This window comes from Zootoca vivipara, chromosome 11 (genome assembly GCF_963506605.1).
Source record: "Zootoca vivipara chromosome 11, rZooViv1.1, whole genome shotgun sequence".
Taxonomy (NCBI): Eukaryota; Metazoa; Chordata; class Lepidosauria; order Squamata; family Lacertidae; genus Zootoca; species Zootoca vivipara.
In genome coordinates, this window is record NC_083286.1 from 1,162,589 (window position 1) to 1,187,224 (window position 24,636).

Consider the following 24,636-nt stretch of genomic DNA (forward strand, 5'->3'; position numbering starts at 1 on the left):
CATTTGATATAGTTTTGCTTCATAGAACATATGTTGTCTCACCAGTGCCAAAGCTTTCTTCTCCACAAAGCGAGCATCGACCAGAATCCATCAGATTTGAGAAGAACCTCCAGCCTGCTGGCGTTTCATACACGGGGACTTTCATTGATTTTGCCACCCTAAAAAGACATCACATAACACCACACCATGATGATGGTCCAGTGGTTTGCATGCATAGATGCCAACTTATTCTATCAAGGCGAGGTCTTTGATCTACTCCCACATACCATGCTTTATTATGGATTATAGTTTTGTTAGCAAATCCCAGACTAAGGTTGAAATCTGATGTACTGTATATGAATTTACATGGAAGTAATACCCATTGAACTCAGTGGGACTTAATTTTGACACAATTTGTGCATGATTTATAATACTCAAATCAACAACTACATTTTGGTTATATGGCAGCCATAAATGGCCATACAAAATCACAACATTCAGATTTTAGAATCACATATTTTCTTTTCAGCTACTGACATCAAAGTTATTTAATCTCATCTGCAGATCCTAATGTGTAGCTTTAAATCTCTTATTATAAATTATTCCATTTGGCCATCCTATATAATAAAGTCCCTGTGTCTCTGCGTCCAGTCCCTGTGTCCCTGCTACTGCGCACGTGCCCCACGTGTCCCTAAGCCGTTCCTCATAAGGCATTGTTTCCAGGCGTTTGACCATTTTGGTTGCCCTCTTCTGGACACGTTCCAGCTTGTCAGTATCCTTCTTGAACTGTGGGAGTGGGGTGAGGAGTAATAATGGATGTTACTTTTTGATTGTTTAAGATGGTCCAAAACTGGAATGACCTATGGAACTCGTTGAAACATCTGGGAGACCCTGAATCCAGGGGAAGGGGGGCTGATTTAGTTTTAAGTGATTAAATGTTATTATATTAGAAAAAGTAATATTTGAATTTATGGAAAGTTTTTGGTAATAAACTTTAGGCTAAGGGGAGAAATAAAAGATAGAGGATGGGAAATAATTTTTGATTTGGATTAATTGATTCATTAGTGGTGGAGGATAGTGGACTTTTTTAGAATAGAATAGTTGAGAGATAATGATAAAATGTGTTTAAGATACAAAAGGAAAATTGCTTAATTGAGAATCTAAAATGGACCCAGTTTTTGGGGGGGATTGAGGAAGTCAACAATGTTAAGTAAAAAAATGCAAGAACTGTTATGTTTTTCTTTTTCATGTTTTTCATGTTTTTCTTGGTTTTATTTTTGTTTTACCTTTTTGTGATTTTATTTTTGTGAATATTGGAGACTGAATAAAAGTTATTTGAAAAAAGAAAATGGTGACTATGTGGGATACAGGCAAATCTGTCCAACAGTGGTTTATGAAGCCATGGTTTGGCACTGTGGGTGCTCCTCAGTCCTCCAGTGACATTCTGGATTCAGCACAAATATCCTCACTTGTATTAAGTGAGTATTCCCTGCTACTGGTATCAGGGCCGTCTTAAGCGTGTCAGGTGCCCTGGCGCCGTGGTTCGAAGATCCCTCCGGTGCCCCCCGCCCCGTTTCCCAGCGCAGCTGGATACTGTTGTAAGTTTGGTAAGGGTGCGGGGGCCCCGGGGCCAGAAGGAGCACCCAGGAGCAGCAGCAGCAGGCGGCGAGGAGTGCGGCGATCCTGCCCGGAGAACCCATCACAGGCGTCACGCAGCCTTGGGAGGCTGCCCAAAGTGCCCTGCAGGGAGCTCCGGCCACATTGGAGGGCGGCTGGCGCCGCCCTCTTGCCTGTGGCGGGGAACCTTCAGCCCCGCTGGCACTTACCCTGGTGCATCTGCCCTCCTCCTCCTCTCCGGCGCTCGGTGAGCGGCCGCTCTCCTTGGCAAAGGCAGCAGATACACCAGCAGGTGGCTGGCTGGGAAGTGTGCGGCGTGCGGGAGGGAAGTCCGTCTGATTGACAGAAGCGCTGCCGCCGCCGCCATCGCTGCCACTTCTGCTGCACAGCCCAGCCTCGCCTGGCTCCAGGGAGGCAGTGGTGGTGATGTCGGCATTGGGCGCAGATCCCCGGGCAGCGCGGCTGGCAGCCCGGCACCCTGGCGCATTGCGCTGCGCAGCCTTGCCTTAGAGCCAGCCCTGACCAGTATGTCCGAATCAGGGAACTCTGCCAGACCTAAGAATGTACTATGAGGCGGCCTGTCTCACTTGGTTAAAGGAGAGGTGCACACTCAAAAATAAAGAACAGTTGGACCTGGAGGGGTACAACAACAGGTTCTGCTGGCATGCATACCTGGGCTATGGAAAAGTTAAAGTTCGTAAGAATTTTTTGAATCACGTCATCAGGAATTCCCTCTACATTGTTTGGGAAAAATATAAGGACCTTCTTGAGGCTAAGGTGCCATGGTGTATCTCATAAACTGAAGCTCTTGCCATTAAAAGGAAAAACACAAATGGAAATTGGCCTGTCTATAAATCATTATTAATAGAGGAAGAGAACTAGTTAAAATTAATTTTTTTTAAGAATTAAGAGACCAAGTCTTGGACTAGTTCCAATATTATCTGTCACAGGGTCCGGAGTGGCTACTCTAGAGTAACGACGCCTCACAGGTCTGCATTTTATCCTTTTATTGGTGCAATCTATTTACAGTGCTAAATCAGTGCTATATACAGGTTGTCGGTACATGTTCTCAGTGGGGCGCAGAACCTCCGAATGGCGATTTGCGCGTTTTCCTCCAGCAAAGTAATCTTGGCATACTGAATCTCCTCCCTCTGCGCTTTTTACGCAATTCCGGGGTGGCTGGGATCGGTCTTTTCCCCACGGTCTCTTTGCTTCCCTTTTCCGTTCCCAGGCGGTGCCTGGGCTCCGCTATCCTACTTGAGCTCATGCTTGCACTTCCTGAATCCCCGCTGGAACTATCCCCCTCCCCTCTCCCACTTCCGCTGGGTGAGGAGCTCGTGTTCAAGATGGGAGGGGGCTGTCTGTATTTCCTGTCCCTCACATTATCAATTATTTGAAACCTTCAAATGTGATTTAAAAAAAGAGGATTTTTGACGGAGACATCCAGATTTGAATCAGATCTAGTAAATTCTAAGATTAAAACCCTCTCCAATATATATATATTGACTGGGAAGTCAAGGAGGAGGAGGTTATGTCTGCAATGATCACATGGGCCCAAGACTTTGGTTACAACATAGGGATGAGCCAATGGGAACACCTATGGAAAGTAAATTGGAACTTTACGGCATGCTATACGTAAAGGGAGAACCTTCGAAAGATTTTATACCACAGGTATTTAACCCCTTCTAAATTCTCCAAAATGTACAAAAGTGTCCCTAACACATGTTGGAGATGCAGAGAATCAGGTGGAACCATGCTACATATGTGGTGGGTTTGTAAAAAGATCAAAACCTTCTGGAATGACATACATACTCAGCTTCAAATAATGTTAAATGCATCCTTCCCATCATTTTTATTGGGTATTACAGGACCATATATAGCCAGGAGGATAAGGAAAATCTTTCTGTATGCCACCACAGCCGCGAGAGTCCTTATAGCAAAACACTGGAAGAGTGACAAAATCCCCATCAGATCAGAATGGTTACTAAAACTGGTAGAATATGCTGAACTAGATAGAATCTCGGAAAAGATTAAAGATAAGCAAAAACAGGAGTTCATTGATAACTGGAAACCTCTAAAAAGTTACTTTTAAAAAAAGTGTTGCAATCTGAATTTGGTAGCAGCTTTTGAATAAGCTCTGTAAATAAAGGTTAAATGAGTTTACACACACACACACACACACACACACACACACACACACACAACAGAGAGAGAGATGCATATTAATATTTTATTATGATTTCACGGATAAATTTAGGTAATAGGTTTATTAGAGCAAAAAGATGTTGAGAAGGACAGGAAGTCAAAAATATGAAGATATATATATATATATTGTTTGAATTTTTATTTTAATGAGTTTGATTTACAGACTATAAAATGTCTTTGATGTATGGATGTAACTATGGTAAATAAAGCATAACAGCAACAACAACAACAACAACAACAACAGTCAGGGAACGCTGGCTGAACGTAAACTAGAATACAGTATTTGCAGTGAAGTCAGAACACAAGAGGAAGAAAGACGTGAGGAGGGAGGAGGGCCCGGCCCAAGTGCTTATGTACAGCTTCATAAACCATGGATTATGAAGCCTTAGACAATCATCCCAATATGGCCACTGGCTTCTCCTTGATCTCCTGTGATGAACTGCTTGTGGCAATGATCCAAGCTTTTATTTTGGTTCAGTTTAAATGTTAAATTCCAAAGTATATGAAATTGAATGTAAATGGGAAAATCTCCACACAGATTTCCAGGCAAAGGCAAGATTAGGTTTTGTAACTATATCCACTCAGGTTAGGAATATCATTTAAATGAAGTCGAAATGTGCTCCGAGAAAAAGCAGTTACACATTTTCATTGCAACATCCAAATATATCCCAGGAATGATCCAGTCCAAGCAAAGTATGTTTAAAACTTCCCCACTGATTTCATGGGCAAAGAGTTAATCATGTATTACTCTTCAAGTCTCCCACTGAAATAAGTTGAGTTTATTTTCTTTTAATTTTCCCCATTACACACAATTGTCTGAGTTTTGCATAGTGTTACACACCCTGTGATTCAGGAAGTTCTCAAGAGTTAGCCAAGAATTGTAAGTCTCAATATCCTTTTTCTCCCTAAACAAAAGATATATGTAGAGTCTGACTAAACTGCGGGAGGCAGTGGAAGACAGGGGTGCCTGGCGTGCTCTGGTCCATGGGGTCACGAAGAGTCGGACCCGACTAAACGACTCAACAACAACAACACTTCACAGACACACATTTTACTCTTGGGGCACTTAGGGCTGGAAGGCACCACATGACTGGCTAAGTGATTTGTTGACAGCTATGGAGGTGATGCTACAGGATTCAGAATATCTTGGGCTTGGAGTGAAATGAACAAGCATCAACAACATGGTATCCAGTTCTTCTATAAGTTTGATACTGGCAATGAACAACCAGAACAAAATGATAATTGTAGGACATAGCCTAAAGTATAGTTTGGGAAGCTGCTCACCTGCATTGAAAGAACGTTGCTGTGGTAAAAAGAGGAAATAGTTAGAGTGTGTTAACTCACTATCTGGTGAATCTCAGCCTTACTATTAAAAAAAAGTTACTAACCTTCATGTTTGAACAAAGCAATCCTAGAAGCAAGATTAAGAAGTCTCTCCCAAATGTAACTATTCTAGTAGCACTCTCTTGAAGCTGTACATGTATTGTACAGTCATACCTCAGTTTAAGTACACCTCGGTTTGAGTACTTTCAGTTTAAGTACTCCACGGACCCGTCTGGAACAGATTAATCCACTGTCCATTACTTTCAATGGGAAAGTTTGCTTCAGGTTAAGTACGCTTCAGGTTAAGTACAGACTTCCAGAACCAATTGTGTACTTAAACCAAGGTACCACTGTATTTCAAGGCAACTATGTAGGGGATGCGGGTGGCGCTGTGGGTTAAACCACAGAGCCTAGGGCTTGCCGATCAGAAGGTCGGCGGTTCGAATCCCTGCAACGGGGTGAGCTCCCGTTGCTTGGTCCCTACTCCTGCCAACCTAGCAGTTCGAAAGTACATCAATGCAAGTAAATAAATAGGTATCGCTCCAACGGGAAAGTAAACAGCGTTTCCATGTGCTGCTCTGGTTCGCCAGAAGCAACTTGGTCATCCTGGCCACATGACCCGGAGGCTTTATGCCCGCTCCCTCAGCCAGTAAAGCGAGATGAGCGCTGCAACCCCAGAGGCGTCCATGACTGAACCTAATGGTCAGGGGTCCCTTTACCTTTTATGTAGGGGTAAGGAAGGAGCTTAATGAATGGCAGTATATGTCTGGAACGATATTAAAACACTGAGGGGGGCTAATCTGGTGGCAAAGACAGTGAATACAAAGCCTGTGAATCTCTTTCTAACTGGATCACTGGAAAGCTGGGCAAAAGGGAGATAAAAAGAAAGACTTATGATTCTCAAAGGGGGTGATATATTTCAGGCTTGAGATGGTCCTCCAGCCTGGACCAGTTACTCATTGGAAAGGTTCGTGCGTATTTACAGAGGTATTTAATGTCATAAAGGCATCTGGAAAAAGTCAAGGCATTAAAATTTCTCAATTACATCAACAGAAATGTCATCTAAAGCTTGTGTCTGTACTTACACATTTCTGGCTCTCCACATTTAGTGTTGTCATGCGCAATGACATTCAATGTGTGTGACTCACACAGCAATCCATTTCAGCTCTGCTTGTTTAGGGAAGCTTTTAATGTTTGATATTTTATCGTGATTTAATAATTCTGTTGGGAGTCACCCAGAGTGGCTGGGGAAACCCAGACAGATGGATGGGGTATAAATAAATTACTACTGCTATCATCATCATCATCATCATCATCATCATCATCATCCCCAATATACCTGCGAAGTCTGCAGAGTTGGGAGCAGCCACAAATAGAGCCTTTAATACAGGATGGCAAATATGACCTGGTAGGCATTACTGAAACCTGGTGGGATGAGACTCATGACTGGAATGTAGGAATTGATGGGTAAAACCTGCTCAAAAGGATTACACCAAGGAGGAAGGGAGAAGAAGTATATAATGTAAAGGATATGTACACTTGTTAAAAAATCCATTACATGGAGCATCCAAAGCAGATTGAGAGTATATGGGTAAAAAGTGTAGGAGAGAGAAACAGCAATGACCTTACTGCGGGTGTCTGCTATAGACTGACTGACTTGGATGATGCCTTCCTAGAGCAGATTACCAAACATTCAAAAACGAGAGCTGTGCTCAAACTCTGCCAAGAATGTAAGGTCCACAAATTCCTCTACTGCTTTGCTGACAATTTCATTTCCTAGAAGGTGGAAACTTCTAGGAAGGGGATCATCTACCTTGGACCTGATTCTCACCAACATGGAGGAACTGACCAACAAAGTGGAAGTACTTGCAAACTTGGGAGGAACTGATCAGGCCCTCCTGGGTTTCGTGATACAGAAGCAAGGGAAAGCTGAGAGTAGTCAAACCGGCACCCTGGACTTTAAGGCCAGTTGGCTTAAGGAGCTACTTGGTGTGATCCCATAGTCAAAAATACTCAAAGAGAAGGGAGTCCAAGATGAATAGGAGTTTTTAAAAGGATAAATATTGAAGGCCCAAATGCAGACAATTCCATCAAGAAAGAAAAGTAGGAGGCACTGAAGGAAGGAAACTGGTGACTGTATAAGGAGCTTACAGATGAGCTGAGATTTAAGAAAGGCATGTACCCATTGGGAGGTACTTCTGGTGAGGCAAGATGGTGGGTGCCACAGTGGCACAGAGCTCCTGAAGGCAGCCAGCAACAACTGCACTGACTGGCTGGCCCCCAGGACTGCTGCCGCCAATGCTGCCACCGGAGGGGAACTGGTGTATCAGCCAGTGTGGAGGGACCTTGGCCGAGCCAGGGCCGAGAACACCCAGCCAACGGCCCAGCGGACCTCTGGGGCCTGGAGGCCTCCGGGGCCAATGCAATATGAAGAAAAAAGGAGCCCCAACCTCCCCAGCTTGCCGCTGTTACCACTGCTGCTGCCACCCCCACCACCAAAGGGAAAGAAGAGGAGAGGTAGGAGAGCACCGGCAGGGCCAGGGAGGCAATGAAGAATAGCGCGGCCGAGCCCAGGCCCAACCCGAGGCTACCTCCCCACCGGCTAGTGCGCCAAGAGCAGGCCGGGGCCCAGAGGGAAGCCACGGGACGGAGGACACCCTGGAAGAAAAGAGAGCACAGTATTTTTCTTTTCCTTTTTTCCTTTCTTTTTCCTTTTTCTCTTTGTTTTTTGCTCTTTCTTTCTTTCTTTCCTTCCTCTTAATTTTTCTACCCCATCCATCCCCCTCCCTCCTCTCTCCTTTCTTTCCTCTCCTTCCCTCAACAAATAATAATAACAACAATAATAAAAATCACAGACCTACAAACATATATCTCCCCACCCACTTTCAATAGTAACCCCCCCCCTTGTGGCCACCTACCTCATACTATAACTTGGACCACCACTGCAATTTTTATTATTATTATTACTATTACTATTCTTTCCCTTTTTCTTTCTCTCTCCTTTATTTCTTCTTTATATTTTACTCTATTTCCCCCTCCCTTTTTGTTTTTTCTCTCTCCTTTTTCTTTTTCTTCCTCTTTCGCTCTCCCTTTTGGCTTTGCTTTGTTCCTAAACAAACCTTGCCAGCCTTAAATTGTAACTCTCTACTACGAATGCCTAATCCCTTTTCCCACCCTTAACTGTTGGTCTGCTTGCCTGTCTGCTTGTCTGTCCCCTGCTTTGCCAGCCCAGCACTGCTGAGGCAACTACAGAAACCCCAGAGAAGCCCTTAAAACGCAGTACAGATGTGACAAAAATGGCCGCCTAATCCAGACGCTCTGTAAAAGCCACCAGTCTACAACGCCTGTTCAGCTCAGCAACCCAACAACACCCAGGAACCACCACCACCACAACTCCTAGTCATAACACGCAAGACTCCCAGAGGACACCAAGCAGATCTCAAACCAGGATCATCAGGGAAATCGAGACACCGCCAACCAGGGAGATGGCAAACAGCACTGAGAACAACACTCCCCGGAGGGGACAACCCAACAACAATGGAACTGAGATTAGCAGAACAATACCATACAAATCTTTATTACGGTCACAGACCAGCATAAAGGTAAAGGTAAAGGGACCCCTGACCACCAGGTCCAGTCGTGTCTGACTCTGGGGTTGCGGTGCTCATCTCGCTCTATAGGCCGAGGGAGCCGGCGTTTGTCCGCAGACAGCTTCCGGGTCATGTGGCCAGCATGACAAAGCTGCTTCTGGTGAACCAGAGCAGCGCACGGAAACGCCGTTTACCTTCCTGCCGGAGCGGTACCTATTTATCTACTTGCACTTTGAGGTGCTTTCGAACTGTTAGGTGGGCAGGAGCTGGGACCGAGCAACGGGAGCTCACCCCGTCGCAGGGATTCGAACCGCCGACCTTCTGATCAGCAAGCCCTAGGCTCAGTGGTTTAACCCAAAGCGCCACCTGCATCCCACAGACCAGCATAAAAGGGTGCAATACAGTCATTTAAAATCTGAAACGTGTTTTGGAAAGCTAAAAGGTATTAAAACAGAAGGTAAATATAAAAGTCTATAAGAATTTAAAAGAAGCTAAAAGAATCCAAAAGAAGGGTCAGGAACATTGGGCAGTTGTGGAAGAGCACAAAAGGTTGATATATAAAGGCTTTAACTATCATTTACAGAGCACTCTTATATGTTCATTAATGACATGAGAGAACTTGGTATACTTATTTGTATGACATTATTCTTGTTTATAAAACCCAATAAAAAAAACCTTAATGCTAATCTAGGCTGCATCAACAGAAGTATAGTGTCAAGATCAAGTTTGGTTTATTGTGCTTTAGCAAACAGACATTACATGGGAAGTAATAGCACCACTCTATTCTGCAGTGTCCAGTTCTGGGTGCCATGATTTAAGAAGGGTGTTGATAAGCTGGAATGTGTGTAGAGGAGGGCAACTAAGGGCCTGGAAAGCAAGCCTTATGAGGAACGACTGAAGGAGCTGGATATGTTTAATCTGGAAAAGAGGAGACTGAGAAGAGAATTGATAGCCATCTTCAAATATCTGAAGGGCTGTCACATGGAAGATGAAGCAAACTGGTTTTCTTCTGCTCTGGAGCCTAGGACCTGAACCAATGGTTTCAAGTTGCAGTACAAGAAATAATATTCCAACTTCTGACACCAAGAGCTGTTCAACAGTGGAATGTTCAACCCTTCATTTGGGGTTTTTAAAGCAGAGTTTGGATGGCCATCTGTCCTGGATGCTTTAGTTGATATTCCAGCATTTCAGGGGGTTGGACTATAAGACCCTTGGGGGTCCCTTCCAACTCTATGATTCTATGATACCACATTGTACTTGCTATCACTGTCTGTTCCATTGCACCAAGTGAGAGGAAGGTAAGCATGGTTTAAGTCATAATGTTGTTGCTTTTTTGGTGGTTTTTTTTTTTTGCAAAGCTGGGCTAGCTGGTGCACCCACCTGCCACGTGTCTTTTCCTGATATAGACGAGAAACAAATCTGAATAATTACTCTCTAAAGACACCAGGGTCCTATAAAGCATGTCTACAAAAATATCCAACACTAAACATTGCCATTTTTTGTAAGCACAAAACCATTAATTTGTTTTAGTACATTATTTATATGAGGGGGGCATTAAACTTGCTGCTTTCACCCTCTGCTTCAATGTTACTTCAAACGTTTATACTGCTTATATATACACAAAGATTCACACACAACAGTTTGCAGCAGATTATGTTCCAACCTCTTTATGCTGAATGGAACAAAGTGTTTGATTCACTCTTATAAGATGCTTGGAATGTACTGTGTATGTACTAAGTAATCTTCCAAGAACACTTTTTTTTACTGTCAGCGTTACAGAGAAATGCCATGAGTTCATGTCTGTAGCTTTGCTTGCATGATAATGACATATATTTCTAGGCTGTAGGAGCCCATACATAGGTAAAAGTAAAGGTAAAGGGACCCCTGACTGTTAAGTCCAGTTGCGGATGACTCTGGGGTTGCGGCGCTCATCTCGCTTTACTGGCCAAGGGAGCCAGGTCACGTGGCCAGCATGACTAAGCCGCTTCTGGTGAACCAGAGCAGCACACGCAAACACGGTTTACCTTCCCGCCGGAGCGGAACCTATTTATCTACTTGCACTTGACGTGCTTTCGAACTGCTAGGTTGGCAGGAGCTGGGACCGAGCAACAGGAGCTCACCCTGTTAGGAAGAACTTCCTGACAGTAAGAGCTTTCTTCCCATTAGGAAGAACTTCCTGACAGTAAGAGCTGTTCGACAGTGGAATTTGCTGCCAAGAAGTGTGGTGGAGTCTCCTTCTTTGGAGGTCTTTAAGCAGAGGCTTGACAGCCATCTGTCAGGAATGCTTTGATGGTGTTTCCTGCTTGGCAAGGGGTTGGACTGGATGGCCCTTGTGGTCTCTTCCAACTCTATGATTCTATGATTCCTTTGAAGGAAGTTCAAATATGTATTCTTATTTAAATAGCAAATATATGTGAAATTCCAATGTAGCCTAATAAATAGGCTGCATGGTACATGTGTATTAAAAAATTGACACCAACAACTACACAATAATACTAACTCTTCTTAAAGCAGAAGAAGTTAAAATATTGTATAAAAATCTGCTGCATCTTTTAAGTTCAGAGAAACTAAAATAAAAAGATACTTAAAAAGAAAAACTTTTTTATTTCAATACTTCCATTCTTCACTCCAGTATTTATTGACCCCAATAAAGGTATACATCCAGCAGGCAGGCTGGTTGTCAACAGTTATCCCCAATGCCTATGCCGAAACCTTTACATCTGTAATCAAGAAAGTTGTGGGCTGATTGGATCCAAAGTCATGTTGTCCTGTCTATCTGGGAGTCAGATAAAGCGGGGAGGTGGTGCGCAGCCCACGCCACATGGAAGATTAAAGGGTGTGTAAGCTTCTTCATGCTTTCTTCATCTTCATAAAGTCACCTCAAATGTCTATGGTAGCAGCATGAAACTGCAGGCATGTCTTATGGGAATAAGTCTGGAATTAAATGGAGGTTTGTAGCCAATGTCTATGCACAGCACTGCAGTCTTAGTCTATTACTTCTAGGAGAATCCTTCAAGGGAAGTAATCACGAACATTTCCTTCTCTCTGCCCCAAGCATCCTCTCTCTATAGTGTCTTAAACCACCAGGAATTTGTGAGCAATAGTTCAAGCAGCATTTCACCCTGCATTCCCTCTGATCATACCTAGAATTCTGAATTAAGATAAGAACTTTCAGGTTTATTTTCCCTCTGTGTTCTAAGTGCTGGATTCTCATGCCTGGACTTCTTATTTGACCCTATTAACACAGTAACAGTGGCAAGTTTAGGCTTCTGGATATCTTCACTCTGAATGTACTGTGTTCCCTTAAAAGGTATAAGTTTATACACTCAGAGGAGAACCAAACAACTGCCAATTCCCCATAAATGGTCAAGTGTTACAGCTGTTACTTCCATCGCCTCAAATTTATGAACTGAAAAAGCACTGGGATGCTAGGCCTTAGCAAACAGGACAGATAACTGGAAGCACTGAGCTGAGGAAGCACACAACGGGAATGAAGCAAAAGAGGCAATCTAATTCCACCACCTCGCCAAATGACAGGAAATGACAGAGGAAATGGTCTTGAATAGTGTGCGCAAGCAAGTCACCCCACAGGTCAACTTGTGGGAACTCAACTTGACCTTGTTCACATATCCACTGCCTACATTTCCAAAAGAGCTCCACTTGGAGAACACTTGCCATCAATCTAATCGTATGGAAAACTGGATTTTGACTGAAAAATTTAGGATGAGCTCTAAGACCAAGTAGTACAGCTAAGCTCAAAAAGATATCACAAAGTAATTGACAGCATGGACCAAACTGACCAAGGGCTTCTAAGAGAACATCTCGTACAAGGCTGTATATCAGGAGTAACAGTGGAAAATCATAAGGAAAAGTGCTGGAAGAGGGTATACAATGCAGCAGCTGGTGCATCTCATTGTCTTCTGAATAACATCCTTGATCTGCTGCCTTCCCTTGATGCAAATCACTATTTTTGGATTCCAGATTTATTGGCTTATTGTTGGTGAAATTCCAGATTCACGGATGACACAATATAAATCACTTCATTCACTAATCCTGACTTGCAGCACAATTTGATTCAGGTTTACTCAGAAGTAACTTCCATGGGGTTTACTTCCCTTTCATGTTTAGAACTGCAGCTTTTTGAGACAAGCCCAGCTCTAGGCAACCAAGTTAGTTGGCCCCCTCTTTGTCCCTGTTGGTTCGCCCTTGAGATACAATGTTAGGGAGAAGGAAGGGTAATAAAGCTAAATAAAATCATCACCACCACCCACCACCATCTTGGTTGACTGAAAGCCTGCCTTCTACTAGCTGAGACATGAAATCAGCTAACCCCTGTGTTGTGGACTCCAAACTAAAGACAACAGCAGCAACACGTGGACCAATGAAAAATGAGGGTATAAATGTGTATCTTTATTTTTATTTTTTTAAATAAATTTTTATTTGCAATTCAAATCATTACAAATTATATCAACACCAACAAAGGAAGATGAAAGAAAGAGTAAGAAACCTATTATAAGTTATAAGCAGTTATAAATCAAGAAATCATATAAAATAGTAAATCATATACATTTAACATGTTATAGATGAATAAAAGTAAACTTCAACAAATTGATAACCAACAAAAGCAAACTTCAGTTATGAAGAAACAGGTAAAAGAAGAATATAGATAAAAGGAATAAGATAAAAAAGTAACCAAAAGGAGAAAAATAAAGAATTATGTATAGAGAAGATTATATATATATATATATATATATATATATATATATATATATATATATATATATATACACACACACACACACACACACACACACACACACACACATGTGTAGTTTGCAATTTTTCTACCCCCCACCATCCCACCCTCCACCCACCCTACGTGAAAATTGTGCTTCCAGCCATATTTGTTCTGCGCCTTTTATGTTCTTTCAGTCGTCTGTATACCTGAAACATTATTATTTATCTCTTAATAAACCTTTCGTGCCTGAGTCGTCAGATGGCTTCTGCAAGCGAGGGTTTTTCCATCATTGTCATTACGTAATTTCTGTATTTCCCCCAATCTTTATTTCTGGTTTCCTCATTAATTCCTTTAATTTCAGCATATTTCGTTGCTGAATTGTGATATATTAGCATTTTTTTCTGCCAATCATCTTTGGTTGGTACCTTATTACTTTTCCAATTTAAGCCAATCAAATTTCTGGCTGCTGTTGTAACATACATTACGATGCTTCTATCTTGGGGCCGGATTTCATCATGTAATATACCCAGGAGAAATAATTCTGGGTTCTTTTTAAATGAATACTTAAGAATTTTTTTCATTTCCTTATAAATCATGTCCCAATAGGGCTTTATTTCGTTACAACTCCACCATATATGGATATAACTACCTATTTCTTTTTGACATCGCCAGCACTTCTCATCAGCTCCTTTATACATTTTGGATAATTTTTGTGGTGTTAGGTGCCATCTATATTGCATTTTAATTAGGTTTTCTTTTAGGTCGTAGCTTGGCGTATAATTCATATCCCTGTTCCATAGTTTCTCCCAGCTGTCTACCGTGATAGCCTTCCCCAAATCTTGTCCCCAACGGATCATTGTTGTTTTGGTTAATTCTTCTTTTGTTTCCCATTCCAATAATAAACTGTACAAATTTTTTTATATATTTGTTCCTGCCAATAGTTAAAAAAAATTCGAATTGGGAAATTTCCTTATTGAATCCTATCTTTTTATCTATTTGGAATCTTTGATTTACAGTGGAACCTCGGTTTATGAACACCTCGGTTTATGAATTTTCGGTTTATGAACGCCGCGGACCCATCTGGAACGGATTAATTCACTTTCCATTACTTTTAATGGGAAAGTTCGCTTCAGTTTATGAACGCTTCAGTTTATGAACAGACTTCCGGAACCAATTACACCCATGTTTCAGTTTATGAACGCTTCAGTTTAAGTACTTCGCGGACCCGTCTGGAACGGATTAATCCACTTTCCATTACTTTCAATGGAAAAGTTCGCTTCAGTTTATGAACGGTTACTCCGCGGACCGTCTGGAATGGATTAATCCACTTTCCATTACTTTCAATGGGAAAGTTCGCTTCAGTTTATGAACGCTTCAGTTTATGAACAGACTTCCGGAACCAATTGTGTTCATAAACCGAGGTACCACTGTATTTGAAAATACTGCAACCAGCTGGTTAGGAGATGTTTCAATTCGTTGTAGCTTTTTAATTTTAATTCGACCCCAACTTCTTCTAATATGTTCTTGTAATTTGGCCAATTTGTGCCCATGTTACGTCTTTTGACCGCCACCACTTCCAGTGGCGATAGCCATTTTGGAGTTTTTGTTTCTAAGGTTCTACGATATTGTTTCCAAATTTTATAGATGGATTTCCTGATAATATTGTTAAAAAATATATTTTGGGGTCTTAGATTTTCTTGTATTAAATAATGCCAGCCAAAGCCAAGTCCTTCGCCTTCTAAATCTAATATTTCATCATTTTTAAGCTCCACCCACTCCTTCATCCAATATAAGGCTGCTGCATTATGATAAAGCTCCAAATCCGGTACGTCCAGGCCCCCTCTGCTCTTATGGTCAATTAGCACTTTATATTTTATTCTAGGTTTTCTGCCTCCCCATATAAATTTGGTAATATCTTTTTTCCATTCATTAAAGCATTTGCTTCCGCCTAAGATGGGTAAATTTTGAAAATAATAATTCATCTTGGCTAACACTACCATTTTAATCAGAGAGATGCGTCCCAATAATGATATTTTTAACTTCGTCCAAATTTCCATTTTCTTTTTGATCTCCTTCCAAATTTTTACATAATTTTCCTGATATAAATCAATGCTTTTTGCTGTTATTTGAATTCCCAAATAATTTATTTTCTTCTTAATTTGTATACTGGTCAATTCTTGTAGTTGTTCTTTTTCCTCTATCTCTAGATTTTTTACCATCATATTCGTTTTTTTATAATTTATCTTAAATCCTGCCAATTTACCATATTCCTCGGTTTTTTGTAATGCCTTGGGGACGCTATTAATAGGATCTTCTGTTGTTAAAATAACATCGTCGGCGTAAGCTTTAACTTTAAATCTTTTTTGTCCAATTACCACACCTTTAATATCTTCTTCATTTCTTATGCTTTGTAATAATACTTCCAACACCATTATGTAAAGTAGGGGAGATAGGGGGCACCCCTGTCACGTCCCTCTTTTTATATCAATATTGTCCGAGAGATTGCCATTTACAATCAATTTAGCTGTTTGGGTTGTATAAATTGCTTCTATTGCCCTCCCTAAATTATTCCCTAGTCCTAATTTTATTATTAATCTCTTCATAAAGAGCCAAGAGACTCTATCAAAAGCTTTTTCAGCATCGATTGATATCACTGCTGCCTTCTTACCTCGATTATTCTCAAGGCATTCAAAAATATTTATAATGTTCCTAATATTATCTTTTAATTGCCTACCCTTTATAAATCCCACCTGGTCCGAATGTATAATATCCTTTAATATCAAATTTATTCTATTGGCCAATATTTTTGCGTATATTTTGTAGTCCGAATTTAATAATGAAAATTTAATAATTTTTTGGGCTTTCTAAATCTGAATTTTGCTTGGGCAGCAGTGATACCAATGCTTCTTTCCATGTTTCTGGCAGTTTCCCGTGCTTCATAATATTATTCATAAGATCTTTTAATGGTTTTAATATAACTTCTTGTAAACATTTATAATATTCAGCTGGTAGGCCGTCCGGGCCTGGAGCTTTCCCCTTTTTTAGTTCCTGTAGCACTATCTTGATTTCATTTTCCGAAATTTCTTGATTTAATAATTTTATTTTCTCTGGTGATATTTGGGGCACTTTATATTTCTCCAAAAATTTCTCAATTTCTGTTATTGTCGAATCCTCATTTTGGTACAATATTCTATAGTAATTTTCAAATTGTTTCACAATATCTTGGGGCTTATCAATAACTTCTCCCTGATTTTTTAATCGATTTATAAATTTTTGATTTTGTTGTTTCTTTATTTTCCAGGCTAATAATTTCCCTGGCTTGTTTGCCCATTTGAAATTTCTATATTTCCAATATTGGATTTGACGTTCCATTTCTTGGTCTACCATATTTTCATATTTTGTCCTTAATATGATCAGCTCTTGATTAATTTCTTTCCTTGCTGTTTTATACAATAATTTTTCCTTATTTTTTATTTCTTCCAATAAATCCATTTTATATTTTTCTCTCTTTTTATTTTGAATCGAATTTTGTTGAATAAAGTAACCCCGTATCACCGCCTTTCCCGCATCCCATACTGTTTCTAAATCTACCTCTCCATTTCCATTTATTTCAAAATATTCTTTCATTAATTTAGAAGCTCCTTGGACAATTTTTTCATTATTTAGTAGAAATACATTCATTCTCCATTTTTTGTGATATATTGATTTTTCCCTTTTATTATAATTTGAATTGGGTTATGGTCTGCCATAATTTTAGGTAGTATTTCTACTTTTTCAATTCTAGTTATCAATTCTCTTGGTATCCATATGCTATCTATTCTAGAAGCCGATTGATGCACAGTGGAGAAGTAAGTGTAATCTTTTTGAATAGGATGTTTAAATCTCCAAGAATCTATCATTTCAAGATTCTCCATCATTTCCATAAAATTCCTTGGTAATCTGTTCTCTCTCTTCTTTTTGTTGCCTTTTGTTCTATCTAGTGCTGGGTCTGTCACACCATTCATATCTCCCATAATGATTATTTTTTGCCCTAAGTAATCCAATAATTTATTTTCCACTTTCTTGAAAAAATCCACTTTACTCCCATTTGGCGCATACAATCCCACCCACAACCACTCTTCTCCTTCAACCATCATTTTTACCATCACAATTCTCCCATCTGGGTCACTCCATACCAATTGGGGATCCCATTTGTTCTTAACATAAATTACCACCCCTCTCTTTTTCTTAGAATCTGCCGAAATAAACTCCAATCCTAATTTTTCATTCTTAAGTATCCTTTCATGTTTTTTATTAATGTGAGTCTCTTGGAGACATAATACGTCAAGGTTTTTTCTTTTTAAAATATGGGTTAATCGATTTCTTTTCTTTTTATTATTTAGGCCATTTATATTCCAGGAAATAGCTTTCAATTTCATTATTTCAATTCGATTTATTTAATGATATACGTTCCAATTTCAATTCAATTAAAAAAAGAGGGGAAAAGGAGACAAAAAGGGAGAGGGAATTTGAATTAATCTACTATTAAATAAAACGTGTATGGGTAAAGGGGGTAGGGGGGGTAGGGGGAAATGGCAGAGAGGGGTGCAATGGGAAATACTATATATATTTAATTCTTGCGTTCCTTCAATTGGTATAGGGAGGATTGTTGAACAATCTGATATATTCCTTAACTTCTATAATTCCCCCTCTTCTTCTTCTTCTTCTTCACCCTTCTCCTCTCCCTCCCCATCCTCTCCCTCCTCCTCCCCTTCATACTCTCTTTCAGCTAGTTCCTGGTTCATCTCCTGTTCCTCATCAGATAAATTCAAGGCATCCTCTTGTTCTTCTTCCAGTTCTAAGTTATTCTCTTTTGTTCTTGTTCTACTCCCGCCCAACTGGTGTGCATAGGTCCTCCAAAATCTTTCAGCATCGGCGACTGTTTCAAACCTTCTTTTTCTGCCTTTGTAGGTGAAAGTTAAACCTTGTGGATATTCCCAGCGGTAGAAAATTTTCCTATCTGTCAAGGCTTTAGTCAGGAAGTGATAATCCTTTCTTTTGTGAAGAAATCTCGGCGGAACTTCTTTCATCACGAATATTGTTGTGCCCTCTATTTTCAATTTATTCTTTCCTTTGGTTTGTAATATTTTGTCCTTTATCCATCTGGACTTGAAGGTAACCAGGCAATCTCCTGGCCAGTTATTCATTTTGGCTTTTTTAGAGTTGACACGGAATGCTCTTTCAATGTTCTCTGCCACCTCTACTTCCTCTAAATTCAGCCATTTCGCTAATTCTTGCACGATTTTCTGTTCTATATTTTCATTTTGGCTCTCCGGTATATTTCTTAGCCTCAGAGTCTTTTCCCGTATCTGCATCTGGATCATCGCGAGAGCATCATGACCTGCCTCTTGCATCACTTTATACTCCTCCAAGTCTTTCTTGACTCCCTCCAATTCTTTTTTTAATACATTCTTTTCTTTCATCAACTTTTTGATGTTGTTTTCCATTGCTTGGTGTTTGGCAATAATGTCTCTCTTAAAATTTTCCAATTCTTGATCTTTTTCTTCCGCCTTTTTTAAGTGTTCCTTGACTCCCTGTAACTCCTGCCTGTCCACCTCTGCATTCCCTTCCAGTTTTTCCACCTTTTCCTCTACACCTTTAAGTCTCTCATTCATTTCACTCTTTATTCCTGCTATGTCTTGTCTTAGTTCTTGCTTAAACTCCACTATATCGCTCTTTAGGCTTAAAATGAGTTCTTTCAGGTCCAACTCATGCTCAGCCATAGAGGTTCTTCTTTGTTGTGCTGCTCCTGTTTTTCTCTTTTCGAGTTTCTCCATTTTGTTTGCCTTATTCAACTTGCCAAGACTTAAAAGTACTTTCTCAGAGGTGTCCTGTGATACCATGAATTTCTCTTGTGTCCGCTGGGTGTCGCTGTTGTTTTCTTTCTTTCGTGGAAAGAGATCCTCTTTATATATCTCTCCTTGTTTGTCCTTGCTTTGTAGTTCCGGCTTCTCCGAGCCATTCTCCAAGTGTTTGCTTAATCATTCCCTTTGTTCGCCATTTTCTTTAAGTTAAACATCGGTACCTTTACCGCTATTGTTTTGTTAACAATTGACTCAGTTATTGTGTATACTTGGTTTTTTTTCACCACAGAGCAAATGGCTCCTCAGGTTTCTTCCTTTTTTGACTTTCTTAAGTTACTGTATATATCTTTCCGGCAGCGTCTTAATTAATTTTCTTAAAGTTTTTCCGCGTCCCCCCTTTCCCCCCCGCTGTCTCCTAATGTTTCCCTTGGATTATTTTACGGTATTTTTTAACTGCTTCTATCTGCTGCGTATAATGTCTTTGCCTTTCCCCCTTCTTAAGTTGTTCCTGAGTCGTCCCAAAGGAGGGGGGAGGTTCTTGCGGTGGGAGGGAGGGAAGGGATTATCTCCAACCTTTATCCTTTCCTGGTTCTCTACACGCCCCGGTTTAAGTTTCAAACAACAGCAAAGGAATTTTACCGGCAGGATCGTTCCATTCCGCAGGCTTCTCGCTGGGTAAGTCGTTCACTTTGCCTCAGTGCCCAGGTTCCTTCCTCTCCTCAGCTGTTTTGCGAGGGATGCCAAGGAAACCATACAGGCACCACCGGCTTTTCGGGCGGGGAGCGCTTCCCCAACCTTTTTTCTATATTTGGGGGACGTTTAGCCGTCCGTCACCCCCTTTATCCCAGCAAAATTCCCCAAAAGCTGCAGAGCTCTGGGGGCGCGTTGGTTTGCGATCCGCGGCAAAACTGGAAGTGGGTCAATGTGTATCTTTATATATGTCTTTATAAGTTGCAGCGAAGCGATATTCAAGAGTACAGTCCATATAGTACCAAAATAAAATTCATCCAGTGATATAATTTGAATGCTTAGCGATATCTGTCAATGCGAATAATAGCAAATCATAGACAGTGATATATATATATATATATATATATATATATATATATATATATATATGACAATAACCAGCATGAACAAGGTTCTTAATAATCAAAAACACTAATTTTCATCCAATACAATAAAGGTAAACAACACAAAAGTAAACAAAATAATAGCATACCTCATAAATATATACAGTCAACTTCCAAGGAGCAGTGGTCATAAAACTATGTACTTATTAACATCAGTATGCACCACTAGGTCCTTCAGGCAATTAGTACGTCTGAGACCTATCAGAGGAAATTCCGAGCCCCCTGGTACATTCCAGAGGACATGCCAGTGCTTCCATATCAGTCTCATAATTCTGTCTGTATACTCCAACAAGCCTGTGATTCTGCCTCGGATATTAGATGAGTTGGTTCGGTGTAAGTGACTTGGTTCTGGCCTTCTCAATAACGTCAGGTGGGTAACCTCTCGCATGTAATGAGGCAGCTAGTGACTCGGCATTTTTACAAAAATCCTCATTGCATGAGGAATTCCTCTTCAGACGCAAAAATAAACCATGAGGTAAGTTGTCCCTAAGATATCTGGGGTGGAATGAGGAATAATGAATTATTGCCAAACACAGTCTGTTGGTTTCTTATGGGGTCTGACAACTAACTGTCCATTATGTTTAAAAACTTCCACATCCAAGGAGACACATGACATGGGACTATGGTGTCCAGAAAAAGATAAAGAATGTAAAGAATTCAACCAGTCAGTAAAGTGTATGAATTCATTCTCATTTTCAAACAAGAAAAACAAATCATCAATAAATCTACAATAAAACGACTTTGCAAAAGGATTATTAGTCAAAATATGTGATTTTTCAAAGGCACCCATAAAAATTACAAGGCTCACATCCTAAGCTGGCTACGCTGCCTGGGGCTGATAGGAGCTTTTGTTCAGCAATGTCTGGAGGGCCTCAGATCAGCCCCCCCCCCCAGCTGAAAAGGCTCTGAGCTCAAGTACTTGAAGAAGTGCCTCCCTCCATGCCAAGGTGAGACTATGCCCTTCTCAGCAGTGCCAGGTATTTGGGGCGCAAGGGGCGACAGCCCCCAAAATATGGATGAGCACGAGGTGGGAGGCTTGGAGGGTGACTGGAGAGCCGGGGGGGCACTGTGCGTGTGACGTCATGAACACACAACAGCCTCCCCAATGTGGGACTCAACACAGTGTGCCTGGCCCTTCTCAAAATACCTCCTCCATCAGAATACATCTTGTAGATATCATCCATTCCATATTGAAGACAATAACATTGTCTGGCCATGATAAAGGGCTGAAGTCTCAGTGTGGGCCTTTGATGCACAGAGGCAACTGAAATAGACTCTCCACCGCCCCAGAAGGTTAGTGCCACCCAGGAGCTTTCAGCTGTCCTTTTCTCCCTTCCTTAGAGAGGGTGGCAGAGCCTCCATTTCCAGCAAATGAGAGCAGCTTTGAACAAGCCCCATCAGACAGCATGGCTGCGCAGGACCACAAGGGGCCTTGTCACATATCTCACTCTTTCCCTTGTGCTTGCATGCATCCTCCCCATGACTCTGTTCTTTTCTCTGTCCATCATGGGCTCAATACATGAATGAACACTTCCTTCAAATTCATTCACAACTGCGCAAGGGCAGAAAGCATTGCCAGAGGGTTTCCTCGGTGAGTCTGTAATGAGGCAAAAGTCAGAACTGCCCTGAACTGGTTGGCATATAGCCCATGGCACACATGGTGCATGCAGATTGCAACAGGCCTCAGCAGAGAGTCAGGCCTCAAAGAAAGAGAAAGGGTGGGGGTGGGGTTCAAGGGAACCCAGGGTTTCCTTTCTCTTGAATTGTTCAGCTACCAGCCAAAGCTCCTAGGGAATCAACCAAACATGCTGCATCTCAATTAACATCAACTTCCTGTTTCCTCCTCTCAGGGCTGTCTTTGCCCGAGGGTGCAAGGGGTGCAGAGCACCGGGGTGCCAAACCTTGGGGGGCGCCAGGCGCCTGTTGCTGAAGCTGCCTAAGCTCTTATCCAGGGGTCAGCAAACTTGTGGGGGCCAGACTAAATTTTGAAAAGAAAAATGAATGAATTCCTATGCCCCACAAATAACCCAGAGGTGCATTTTAAATAAAAGCACACATTCTACTCATGTAGAAACACACAGATTCCCAGACCGTCCGCGGGCCGGATTTAGAAGGCGATTGGGCCGGATCCGGCCTCCGGGCCTTAGTTTGCCTACCCATGCTCTTAACTACTTGTTATGAAATAATAAATAATTTTGATCAAGCTAGAAAAACAAAATACATTGGGGCCCTGTTATAGCCTGCGCCCGAGGCTCTTTGGCAACTCTGCAGGCGGCTCCATCTCCAGTGCTGCCGCCGCTGCTGCCACCACCACCTCAGGGACCAAGCAACAGTTATCGCTGCCGCCGCCCACGGCAGAGCCCCTGACCCAGCTGCCATTGGAGGAGGACGAGGAAGGAGTATGGGGAAAAGCAGTGGTGGGGGTGTGTGTGGAAGTAGCAGCATCTGCAGCAGCAGGGAGGCAGAAGGCGGTGGTGGGAAGGTGCAGGCGGTAGAGCTGGACGGGCTGCTGTTGCTCCTGCAGAACAGAGTGGGCAATGGGGCGGCTCCCATGGAGACGTTCAAGGGCCAGCAGCGGGGGGCATTGCCACCCCTCACAGCCTCACAGCTTTGGGAAAAACTGCACCTGGAGGAGCAGGAGGCGGAGAAGGAGGCAGGCAAGTGAGCAAGAGCATTAACTGGGCGCTCAAGGAGCAGAAAAGGGAATACAAGCAGTCACACCGCTTGCAGCTGCTGGGTACGTAGTGCCCCCGCCCTGCCTTGCCTCAGCATGCAGGCTGGGCTACAGCGGCCTCTAGGGGTGGCCCCATGGGAGTAGTGGAGGGGGGGGTTGCCCCTTAGCAGAGAGTGCTCTTCATAAACCAAGGGATGGCTGCCAAACCTCAAGCGTTTCTTCTCCTAGGGACTCTTCTCCCACCTCTTGCTCTATAAAAACATCTCAGCCTCTCCCCCAGAGCCTGTCTGCTGGGAAGTGGTGGCTCCTTTGCCCGCCCGCCCAACAGACGGATCCTTCAGGCCGGCGAAGGGCTGTGCTGTAACCCCTCCCCTGGCGCTCTTCCAGCCGAACGTGCTGCTTTCCTGTCCGGGGAACCCACCGCCCACCACAGTGCAGGCTTTCCTCCCTCCAGGCCGCCCTAAATTTGGGAGCGCTGGGCGGATCTTTGCACCCCGGCGCCACATATGCTAAAGACAGTCCTTCCTCCTCTGCTCCATTGTGACTAGCATTTCCCACTGCACAAGGCCACGGGACATGCCCCTCAGCTATGGGAACACCTCATCTCATATACCCAGTTACATTTGTGTCCCTTTGGACCTTTTGGTATATTTTGTTCTTTTTATCTCCATTAATGGCAATGTTCAAAGCCTCACCCCAGGCAGATTACTTTAGAGCTCCATGGCAAGCTTACTACATACAAATTTGGCTTGGAAATCCTCCCCTAGTGTTGTGAATGAATTACTGATAGTCTGCAGAATACTAGAGAACAATAATCAGGCCAAAGGTCCCCAGACTCAAAGTCCAACTACTTGAGCCCAATCCTATGCTTTCCTATGCATAGGATTCCTCCTGTCTCTTTTCAGAAAAAAATAATCATGAAGATTACATTGTTTCGCTACAGTGCTTCATCGCATCTAGACAGAAACAGATTCATACTACCGGTAGAGGAATTAAGAAAAAAACGAGTGCCAAGTTAGATGGGCCTGTGTAAATAAAAATAACTTGGAAACTTTCATTTTCGTAGTGTTGAGAAAAGACTTTGCTGCTGTGGAGATATGAGTTCCAGAAGAAATTTTTAAAATACAATACCTGTGAGTTATCTAAATCTACTGAGAGTTTTCTGAGTCTGATTCAACAGAATTTTCAATTACGTGATTTTTAAATGCTTTCTATGAGCTTCATTACAAGAGCACTATTTACCATAAAACCATGCAAACGGGAGAAGGTATGTTATGCCTTATGTGATGGGGATAATTCCTACTTTTATGTGCAGAAGATTTTCAAAGAGGAAATTACACAGAGTTTGGCATCGCATGAAAGCGAGTATAAATGCCACAGGAACTGCAAGCTCTTCAGAACAAATCATGACAGCAGTGCAGAACCGTGTGAGCATGCGCATGTTTGTGTGTGTGCATCAAAGTTAAGCTAGGCCTAGGCCTCCAGAAAGCTGTGATAGAAGAAGCTGTTATTCTATGAGGGGTTTTATTTGGCT

General features: G+C 41.9%; 1 protein-coding gene across 1 annotated transcript in view; it reads right to left on the reverse strand.

Moving 5' to 3' along the window:
- PGM5 (phosphoglucomutase 5) overlaps positions 1-24,636 on the reverse strand; it is an 82,129-nt gene that overhangs the window by 16,482 nt on the left and 41,011 nt on the right. Inside the window, exon 7 of the mRNA XM_035099518.2 lies at positions 43-158. Coding sequence (XP_034955409.1) covers positions 43-158 — 116 coding nt within the window. The remainder of the gene's footprint in view (positions 1-42; positions 159-24,636) is intronic.